This window comes from Convolutriloba macropyga, chromosome 3 (assembly GCF_964194025.1).
Source record: "Convolutriloba macropyga chromosome 3, txConMacr16.3, whole genome shotgun sequence".
In the NCBI taxonomy this organism is placed as follows: domain Eukaryota; kingdom Metazoa; phylum Xenacoelomorpha; order Acoela; family Convolutidae; genus Convolutriloba; species Convolutriloba macropyga.
The window spans coordinates 80925587-80937110 of record NC_134470.1 but is presented as its reverse complement, the minus strand read 5'-3'; the positions used below and the strand labels follow the sequence as shown (position 1 = coordinate 80937110).

The window sequence follows — 11524 nt, the reverse complement described above, 5'->3', positions numbered from 1 at the left end:
CGGCACAAAGCAGTTTAATTTTCCAAGAATTAAAATGTCTTTAGTATCGACTACGCATGACTCACTTGAAGTACATTTCTTACATTGTTCAAAATAGACTTCGGCTAGAACTCGGTTTGAGACTGTCGAGTATTTCTCAGGATTAGTTTGACCAATTTTCATAAAAATATCTTTGCATTTGTCAGAGCTTGAAAACTGAAATTCTTTCAGTTTGAACTCTCGAAAAACTTCCCCGGTCAAAGTTTTGATATTCAAATCTGAAAGCTCTCCAAGCGAAAACTGATAATCGTAAAGAACGTACCAAACATCGCGGATTTTCTGAGCAATAGCTTGCATTGTTTTTCGATCAGTAACTTCAGTTTGTTCTAAGTAGTTATAAATAACATCAAAGAAATATAAAGGGTTAATATTTCGGATATCGGACGGTGATAAACCACGAATTAACTTTTTCAGTGACCACGAAATTTGACCCGTTAACTTTGAACTTCCAAGAAACGATCGAAACTGAGAAAAAACGATTCTTGAGATTTTTGGAGATAGTTCCATGTCAATAACGTTTGAGGAGCTACCGGTTTGAAGGAAGCCCTTAACGGGGTCAAATTGCAAATCGAACTGTTTGATATCGAGGGTTCGGCTAATTAAGTTTGTCGAGTTCATGGCTTCGAGTAACTTCGAGTAAGTCTGAACTGTACTCTACAAACTTAGCCCGAGGACACGCTTCGATAATCATCAATTTATGCGCCTGGCTTAACGTTCGCGAGACCGAATTTATTATGTTGAGCTTTGCACAAATTGAGGTCTCAAAAGTGATACGGTTCGGCGATAACTGACCAATGAACTTGGAGAGAATGTCAAGTTGGTTCTCTTTGATTGAAATGATGGCGCCATTCGTGGCAAGCTGTCTACTCAGGTAGGTTCCGAGAAGGCTTTTTTGGCTTTCGGAGAGTTGACCAGTCTGAAACAAAAAAAAATAAAGAATTTCTTCAGGCTTAAGAACTCGAAGTTGCTCCTATGTCTTATCACACCGGGCAATGTTTTTTTGGGGTGATCGCCGAATTGCCCGACAGCGGGGATTAGCCAACGACCAAAAATGAGAATTTGAGCCGACAACCCGAACGCACACCAAGACCAGTTGTGATTATTAGACGGGCTAGTGACAATTTGACCTGTCAGATTTATCGGCGACTCAGAATTAACTTATCGGATGAAATTTCCTTGTTGGGTAACACCCTTTATTGTGTCAACTTGAGCAAAGTTACTCTAAGGTAAGCTGCAGCAAGTTTCGAAAACTAGGAAAGTTCTATTTTGAGGATAAAACGACGTTGTTAGACAAATTAATGTTACAAAACATAGTCTTGATCTTGTTTACTAATCTATGCAAAAGAGTTTTTGCGTCAATAAGTCATGATAATATTAGCCATGAATGCCAATAAAAAAAGTTTTCACTAATAATTATATTTCATTTTATAATTTTCATTTTTCATTACATAATTATATTCTTATAAGCATATTGAAACTGATTAAACATGTATTATTTGAAAAACCTGAAATTTTTTCTAATCACACATTTGAAACTCTTCACTCGCTGAAGAGATAAATTTTAACCCTTTATATATAGCAGTACTGCAACCGTTTGAATTTTATAAACCATTCTCCATATTAGGGCGCCTTCTGAATTTATTTGTCATTAATAACTCAAAAGTATTCACATCCTTTAACTTATTTCACTCTTTTTGGGATATTAGTGGAAGTTATATTTTCTTTTGAATTCTTTTGCTTTTTTGTAGTAGCTATCAATTGATAAAAAGACTATAAAATGAGACCTAAGGACAATTTTATTGACTAGAAATGTCCCCGCTATCAGGATTAGGGCTAGTTAATAGAGGGCATGTTATCACTGCAAGATTTGAGAGTAGTAAAAAGAAAGTGGAAAATTTTATCTCTCCCTTTTTATCCCCCTCTCTGTCTTTGTGTCTTTTTGGCCACTTAGCTAGGTAGCTATTCGCAAGGACTATTGGCCGACAGGGCTTTTAGGATAAAAAATGTTTTTCCAAACATAAAAACATAACAAAGGAAATTCTTATTTCACCGACGTTAATTCTGATTGGTCTAATCGGATTGGTCAAAACTTCGCTGCAGTTCGTAAAACCATTAAAATTGGTGTGCTGTCGGCTTAGATTCTTGTCATGGTTGTCGGCTAACCCCCCTGTCGGCCAATTCGGCGGTCGAGTGGTAGCTAGCTACTTCCATTGATGGGTTTGGATGGATAAATTCGAAGTGGATAGCTTAATGGCTTGGAATATGAAGTGTATCCTAGTTATCTTGTTATCACATTTTTATTGAAGCAATTTTCAGCTCTTATCAGTGCATTAGCACAAAATATGGTTCTAACTCTTCTTAACAATTGCTCAGAGTTAAATTGATCAGACCAAAAAATGAAATGAAAAAAATGTAGTTAAATATCGGGGATACAAAAATTGAATGAATGTTTTAATAATTGTTAAAGCAACGATGAAATTTGAGCGAAGAAAAAAATGATCATTATCATTTTCGTGTAAATTCAGCACACAACAATTACAGATCGAGTAAAAACATGAAAAATAAATTACTAACACAGCTAGCTATCATTTATTTGTTTGCAGCTGTTGATTTATCCACCGCGGGAGGGGGGGGGGGGGGGGGTTTGGATGGAGGTGTTTGAACTTTGACAACTTTGACTTCACGTCACAAAATTCCGTGTAAAAAATTAAGGAGCGCTCTGCATTTCCATTGGAAACACAAATTAGAGTTGGATTTTATAATTCAAAACAACTGAAAACGAAATGGAACTTTCAAAATTACAAGTAAACTGACATCGGAGGCGAAAATTTAACATAGCTAGATTGAACTTGTGATGATGAGAAAAAAATGATGTAATTGTTGCGCAAGAAATTGGCGCAGCCTGGTCACGTGTCCCTGGATATATAGATGGCTGGATTGAAAAGTTTTAACCAAATTAGCTCAGATCGGTGAGTTATCTAAACAGTTGTTCGCAAGAGCAAATAAAAAGTGTTTGATGGAAAACAGAGTTGGCGAAGTTGAGGAAAAGTGTGTTTGCAACTCAAGAGTCAAAAACAAACAACATTGCATTTAATTCGGAAATGAAGTAATCTTTCTAAAGACAAATCCGTTGACTTTTATAACAGAAAATAAGTGCTATAGTCATTCATACACCTCGAAAGCTATTTCTCTCCGGGATAATAAAAATAAGTGAAAAATCTAGCAATTTCTACTAAACCAAATTTAGTTTAATGGCATCGAAATTCATTTCATATCAATGGTGCCAAATATTCAAAAATTTTGATAATTTAGGTGAATCACCCTAGCGTTAAATTGACTGGTAAATCGTGATTGTGTCAGAACTTACAGCTTACTAGCTTAGCGCGCTTAAAACATTAATGAAACATAGGGTCCTTATAATTTCTGATATACAGAGCAGAAAGAAATGCTGTCATCAATGACAAAATAACTTTGAAGGTGTTTTTGTAAGTAGTTATTGTCAAGTTTTGAGCGCAGAAAAACTTAAAAAGTGGATTTAAATGACCGCTTTCTGACTACTTTTTGAGCAATTGATGTATTCCGGTGAAAACAATTTTTAGGTCGTCAACGTTCCTGGCTGATTTTGCATTAAGTTCAGAACCAGATGATGTTTCGTTTTCTAAAAATTCAGGAATAATGGAGAATGTTGTTTTGGTTTTTAAGAAATAATAGAATCGAAATGAAACTGAAACTAGGACCCAAATTTTAATGAAAAAAATTGTAGCAATTTATAGTATAGTCGTTTTAAAGACATATGCTGTTTCGGTGAGACAGTCAAAAAAGTTTTGGGGCCAATGTCAGAATTTTTGATCTAATTCTTTTTCTTCAATTTCGAGATTATTGTTTATTTACTCCGGCTATTCGAAAACAGCGAAGGATAGAGCAAGCATTTGTTTCTATTTCAGCTCGCCCCACATGCTCCCTCCGCCCAAGTACTTTCCACCAACTAAACCCCCTACCCCCCCCCCCCCCCCCCACCGCACCCCAAATCTAAACACACGAGTCATGAATACAATTTTAAGCAAAAAATTTTAATTTTTGGTTGTTTTCCTTTCTTAATTTGAACCCTCATATGTTTTTTTAAAAGGCTAGAGGTCTGAACATGTTCAACTAATTATAAAAATTGACAAGTATAAGATTTTTATGCATCTATTAACTTGAGAGACTAATTTACAACATAATTTCATCAGATGTTTTTAAGCTTGAACTTTTTTCTAGTCTTTTTTTCTTGTTGTTCAATGATTATTTTGACCGCCTGTTTTTTAGTTTGAAAAAGTAGAGTTTTTTCTAAGGCAAATAAGGTCCATCCTAGTCACAATTTATTTTTGGTTCTACATTCAGCCTTCTAGCAAAAATTAATATCTTAACTTACCTCGATGTTCTGAAACTCTTTCAATTTCATCAGTGAAAAAATCTCCATATCTTCCAGACTCAAAAGTGGCAAAATCACTCTCATCTTCTCCAAATTGTCCGAATCAGTCAGACTAGTTCGACCAATCAGAATCGATTCGAAAGCCTTTAACGTCATCCAATTGGGCGAAAATTTAACCAACGTTTCAAACTGAGTTAAAAACTCGCGTGTTGATCTGCTATTGGTCGGTTGTTGTCGATACCATTTGAGCACCTGTGTGTACGAAAGAAACGGCGTGAAAGTTCCCAAATATGGTATGAATTGATCATTCGTCGGGAATTCTAACTCCATCCAATCACCGAACGCCTCGTCTATGATTGCTAATGATTGCGTAACACCTACGTCATACTGCTCCGCCGATTGCATAAGTTTTATAAACTTTTTTCGTCCGTAATTACGCAACACTCGAGTCGGAAGAACCGGAATCAACTTATCAACATCCGAATGAATCGTTCCAGGCCAGCGCCGTAGGTTCTCCGAGTACATATTGACAGCCGAATTCACAATTAACCCGCAAATGGGTTGATTCTGTCGCTTTGTACACTCGATTTCTGGTAAAATTGCCGTCGAGAACATTTTTTCGAATAGCGTCGGAAGAATTCTGTCAAATAAGTGACAAAAATGATAATTCATTCCTTTTCCTAACGCGTGCAAAGCGTACTCTATCAACGTCGCTTTGTTCCACTTGTTAACTATGGTTAATAAACTATGGCCGTCTCCAAGGTGGGTATCTGTAGCGTTTAAAATCACAAATTTGCCCAAACTTGAGCCCCAATCCAAATTATAAATTCCGTTTTTGTAAATTCCTTGAATTACAGATTTGAAATTTTCAACACTGGTCAAGCTCGCATGTTGAAATATGTGCGACTTTCCAGAAATTCCAATGTTTCTGCTGGTCAAAAGGGTTTTAACATCGTCGGGCTGAAATCGGGAAATACACTCGGGTGTCAACATTTGAGCCGACGCCGAGCCAATTAGTTGAAGTTCGTCGGCTTTCGGCTTTCGGCAATCGAGCCTATTAAGTTTGAGACTGGCGCTGTTTTTCAATCTGTCGGAGGCTAATTCGACTTCGGTTGTAAAGGTGTTTTCAAAAATTGGGTAGTTTGAGGCATTTGCGATTCCAGGCAAGCCCGAAAAATTGTCACTGATTGATTTGCGATAATTTTGAGTCCGATAGCTTCTAACTAAGCTAAGAAGCGATATCAAAATTAATGCGAATGTTTTAAAACTCGCTTTAAAAAATGTCATACTGCTAACTTTTGTTTGAAATTTTTAATGATAAACTGATTAAGCTGCTAAAATGAAGGCGTGTGCTACGTAAAATGGGATATAACTATAAACTGTTTAAATTCAGATTACGTTTTTATGGCTCAAGTGATAAAAATAACAAAACAATGAAGTGATAAATTTTAAAGTCGGTTTCGAAATTATGACAATTGAAATAGTCAAACAAAATAGAGGATATGACAATGAAAAACAACGAATGAATGAATAATGAGTTAGAGAATGAATTTCGTTTCAGAAGCCAATTTAAATTCAATTTAGAATTCTTTGAAATTAAATCTCAGGTCGAGTTTCAAGATTTAAATATGATCCCAGGATTTTAAGTCACTCAAGCCAAGTGGCGAAATTGGAGCTGAATTGAAAGTGAAAATTGATGCTGGGCATTAATAGTAATTCTTCCTTTTAATCTAGCCACTGGCTAAGATGGAATAAAAGGAAATCTGTTCGCTGGCTTTATAACTCGCTAATAACTAGCAGCCTAGTTATGGATAAATACCCTTTGATAAAAGTGTTTTTATTCAATTTCTACTGGATGTTTTAGTAATAACTTTTTGCCGTAACGAAGTAAAAGTCGCTGCCTTTCAGTAGCAAGACTTTTTTTAAAAGTAAAGAATAGAAAAATATTTATTAAAACATAAACAAGAAGTAGTTAATTAAGTTAAGAAAGCAGCATGACATAGCGATGCTTTTATTCTATCAATTTAGACTCAAAATTTTGAGAGAAGAATGAAAATTGATGAATAATAGCAGAAAATGTAAGATTTATTAAACTCGACAACCGCAGCGCAGAAATCTTAAAAGTGTTTTTGTCAAGCAGTAATTTGTGCAAAATCACAACTCACTTCAGTTTGAAAAGGTCGGAAATTAAGCTCAGTTTATTTTAATTGTCGCTTTCTTGACTGGAAATTGAGCTTTTATTACTTTTGCCTCCGCTTGGGGAAGTGATTTTAGAAGACGTTTCAAGTATTTAATGAAGCACACTTCCAAGGGGGGAAAACTGTAACAGGGATACACTTTAAACATGCAATTAATAGTGGATCACTTCAAAACAATTCTCTCTCGATTCTGACAAAAATGTGGTCTAAGAAAACAACTCAATTACTTGTGAAAATTGCTACCTCTGAAATCGTAATTAATTTTCCCTAAGTTTTCACAATTCTGTGCAAAATCGACACATTTTTCAAAATTTGCTTCAAGTTAAACAATGGTTGAAGTAAAACTAATAATTTGCAGCTTTTCGAAAATGGATTTCTGAGGGCAAACTTCTGAGGGTAAATTGGGCTTGGCCAGAGAAATCCAGAAGCAAAAGTTTGGGTAATTTAAACTGAAGAATATAAAATGTAGGTCAGCTTAAACTAGGCGCTTTTTGGTACCTACGAAGGCATTGAATATAAATTGCTTCATAAAATGAAAAGTATGAAAACAGTTGAGCAAGTTGAATCTTGAATTTTCACAACTTTGAAAAATTAATCAAAATATTTGTAGCCAGAAGATACAAAATTAGAGAAGAAAATCTGTTTATTTGTTTTTTAAATGTCGGTTTTAATCACTTTGGATGTTTTTCAGCAAATAAATATTGTCATTTTTGATCAGGGGTGTTATTTCTGTTTGATAAATTGTTGTGAAAAATAAACAAAAATGAGCACAATAAAAACGTGAATTAATTCGTGTTAAATCAGTCATAAAGCGTGAATAATTTTTAACAAAGAATGAATACTTTTATCTGTTCGCATTCTTTAACTGATTTTGCGAATGAGAAATCGTTAAAAAGTGTGAATTTTTTAAAACATTTTTTCTACAATATTGCAATGAGAATGTAATTTTGAATTAAGATGTTATTTAAACAGGATTTAGCTTGACACCCCTCAGGGAGTTTTGACTGTTGACAACGCTTTTAACTGAATGACCATAAATGCCTCCCATTCCCGGATGTAAAAGTGTGAGTTAGGATGCTGGCTTTCCACTCAAGTGACGCCGCTCGCCGGATACTTGGCTGAAATTGCCGGAGTCTTGAAGGAACCTGAGCAGATTTTCTGTCCACTTTTTCTCTCAATGAAATTTCTGAGTGAAGTTTTTATGACCAAATATTTAAGGTCCAAAAAATGGTTCGCAGCCAAACTTGATTATCGTTTTTGTACAATAGGGGCACGTTTAGAGTCTGATAGTGTTATCCTGGCTACAGATGCCAAGGAAATTATAAAACCTTTATTAAAGCGCCGTTAATCCTATAACAGGGACCTTGATTGCGGGGTCTGGGGAAATTTCAGGAGCGGTTTTTGCTACTGTTTGTTGACGAGCAGGTTATTGGCACCCTGTAATTTATGCCCGGGTTGGGCAACTTGCTAAAACATTGCAAAGATAACTGCTGCACGCACCTATAAAACTTTCAAGCGCCGAATCAGAATGTTTAACAGATATCAATTAGTACTCATACTCTCTGATTCCGACTCTGAAAAGTTTTGATTAAGAGACATAATTTAGGGTTTCATAAAATAGCGCTCAAAAAATTTCAAAGTAAATTATTCTAAATAATGGAAGCCGAGTGCTCCCACTTTGAACTGGAAATGAAAAAAGTACTCATTCTCTGGAGATATAATTGAGACTAATACAAGTAGCAATTGAGTGAAAGATATTTTCAAGGCGATTGTGAGGAAGATGTGAAGTCCGATGCTCACGTATTTTTAGTTTTTCAAATCCTAGTCATGAAACTTCCTTCGCTAGGGGATTTATGCAAAGAAGATTCGGAATCAAAAAACAGATTATGGGAACAGTGTACGCAAATAGTAGGATATGCAAATGTTAAAGACATTGTCACACAGTCAGAAATTGTGAGCAATATTTAAAAACAATTGAGTTAAATTGTACTTTTTAAAGAATTGTACTTTTTAAGTCTATAGTTTTGTCACATTTTAATTTTAGTTCAATTTTTCTCCAATCCTTGCCAGCTTCATCACTCCAGAGAATAAATAGGAAAATAAATTGGGGTATAAAAGTCTACAATATGCGTAAAAAAATTGATAGCGCAAGGGATCTGCTAATGAGAGATAAAATTTTACCTACAGAGCTCCTGATTTAAAAAAAACTTCTCGTCTCAAATTTTTTGATATAATGAAGCATTACAAAGGAAGCAGTTAAGTATCCCAAAAAGATATTCAAATTTTTGGGAAATATGAGTTGAGGGGAAATTGCGAAACTGTCAGTTTTTTTCCCGTAAAATATATGTCAATCTAAATGAAGTGACCAATCAGTAATCAGAAATTTCTTGAGAAAGTGGAACAACCTACCAATAGAAATCCGGAAAAAAAGCAAAAATAAAGAGAAATTAGTTAGAGAAATGATCAAACTACATGAACGTGTTCCAGTAGATAAAAAAATATAGGGTTTTAGAAGTAATAGCTACTAGTAATTTAAGGATCAAACTTTTCATATGTTTAAGAACTGATACTGAAAATATAAATGTTTAACCAAGCTTTTTGCTATTGTCATAAAAATTTGAAATTACATTTTATAGATTTTTAAAAGTTCAAGATTAACTATAAATAGCCAAAACTATCGGAGGAAATTGTAATATAAAAATGTACTAATTGTTCTGATCCAACCTAAAGGGTTTTGTTCGAGTAGAGGGGTTGGAATTACATGCTCAGCTGCATTAGTTATTCAGTTAATTTTGGCCGATTGAGATATCGCAAAAGCGTTGAAGACGCTCATCAAGCATGAAATATTCTGATTGGAAGATTTTCCGAATTTTGATTTTTGAAGGATTTTACAATGTTTAATTTGTTTGAACATTGGCTAATTTCTAGTCCTTTTATTCTTTTTTCAGCACTTTTTTTACTTTTTTTAAAAAAAAAGAATTTCAATTTTTGTTTAATTTTTGTTTATTTCGTTAAATGAAAATAAAATGCACCCAATAACGTTTCTGCTTTAATTCTATAAAACTGACACAGGATTGCTGTTTTTTTTGTTTGATCAGTTCTCAAAATTGACTGATTTTGAAACTCTTTTTGAATTAAAAATAGTAGTATATTGGTTATATCTAGTAAAGAATCAGTTAAATTTATCAAACACTGCTAAAACTTTTCAGAAGAGGTGGCCTAAAACCTGCTCTTATGTTTTTCATAAACTTCAGCGAGGGCCAGTTTAGCCTCTACTATCTATCAAAACGGTATTTCACTTCAGATTTTCCTAATTAAACTAACTTAAATTAATCTAACGTAATTTTGTTCAATTCTAGCGTCAATTTTGTCTAGTTCGTCCAGTGCACAACAGGTTAATATTAATTATTTACGTTTTTTTAGTTGCATCGATCGCTAGGCTGCCAATTGTTTATCCTGATTTTTCGAACCATTAGTATGTACGTTACTGTGATACATATGAATACCTATATATATATATATATATATATATATCGAAATCTGTATGTGTACTTAATTATCAATCTATCCTCTATTTTATATTCATATCATAAATATATCATAACTAAGGTTATGACTTTTTATTATTCACGTATAAATATGTTCCCGCTAGTCTACTAAATTATTTCATAGTTTGTTCACAGTATTTTATTATAAGTAATCACAATCTCATTTATCATTCTGAATTCAAGTTGCTCTGCAAACGCTTCTAATTTACGCAAGCCAAATTCTAGCTTGGATTTGCTCCGCAATTCCAATAAGTAAAATTAGTAACGCACACTAATTTTTGTATTCGCTCCGCGATTCCGATATACTTTTGAGATAGTGTATTTGCAACACTTTTACAACTCTGCTTGCTAAGCTCAAATATAACATGGCGCAGTCAGCACTAAAGGACAGTGGCAAATCTCCACTTGGAATTCAACCCTTCTGGGAAAAGGCAACCCTCGAGCCCCCACTTCGATGGGAATATTGGAGGACGCAGCTCAAACTTGCAATCCTTGCTCGTGAAGGAATTCAAGTGGATCTACTATTAGCCGTTCCCCTAAAAAATGTTATTCGGCCTCCTGAAACATTTTATGAAGACGCAGTTGAAAACCCGACAGCACAATCGGAGCGAGACCGACGCACCCGTAATGAGCAGGCAAAAACAACATGGAAGAATAATTGTCAACGCATTGTTGCGGTAGGCATACTATGCGGAGATAAACCGTGGAAACTCTGCGACCGAAAAGCATCGTCATTGATGTACTTAAGTCTGGGAACAGAAGGGCGGCGAGTATTCAATTCAAAAAATTCGACTGTTAATCTGGATGAAATTTCAACAAGAAATCTTTGGGATGTTTTGAACACAACCTTCACACGAATTCATAACATCACTTTCGATCGATATCTCTTTCTTACACGGAAACAGCAAAAGGGAGAACCAATTGAGAAATTTTATGGTCATCTCAAAGAATTTTTGGAGAATTGTGATTTAGGAGAAAAAGGGGATACTATCATCAGAGACGTTTTTATCGCAAACATGCAGAATGAGGATATCCAAAAAGAACTTCTGAAAGAAACGGTAGAACCTGACAAAGCATCGGCAATAGCAATCAACATCGAAAGGGGTACCCTCAATCAACTCAAAATGAATGCAAACAAAACTGAGCTCAATTCAACCGTTAATCAAGTGCAGCGGATGCGCATCGCGAATGCTACCCCTTTCTCTACTATGAACACTACTGCACGGAAGAAGCCCACAACTTGTCATTTTTGTGGAATGAACTGGACTTCTGAGCATCGCAATAGATGTCCTGCTCGAGGAAAGAAATGGAATAATTGTGGTATTGAA

The 11524-nt window shown here is 34.9% G+C and overlaps 1 protein-coding gene across 1 annotated transcript; it reads right to left on the bottom strand.

The window, feature by feature from the left end:
• Positions 1-634: 634 nt before the first annotated feature.
• Positions 635-6831, bottom strand: LOC142336759 (uncharacterized). The gene is made up of 2 exons (XM_075385670.1): positions 4451-6831; positions 635-955 (listed from the first exon to the last, which is right to left on the bottom strand). The coding sequence occupies exons 1-2, from the start codon at positions 5735-5737 to the stop codon at positions 635-637; spliced, it is 1608 nt and encodes a 535-aa protein (XP_075241785.1). The 5' UTR covers positions 5738-6831.
• Positions 6832-11524: the final 4693 nt, after the last annotated feature.

Coding starts and splice junctions, on each gene's coding strand:
- LOC142336759 (XM_075385670.1), bottom strand. CDS start 5,737: ATGACATTTTTTAAAGCGAGTTTTAAAACATTCGCATTAATTTTGATA. Junction 956..4,450: donor AAGAGTTTCAGAACATCGAG/GTAAGTTAAGAT, acceptor TTTTTGTTTCAG/ACTGGTCAACTCTCCGAAAG.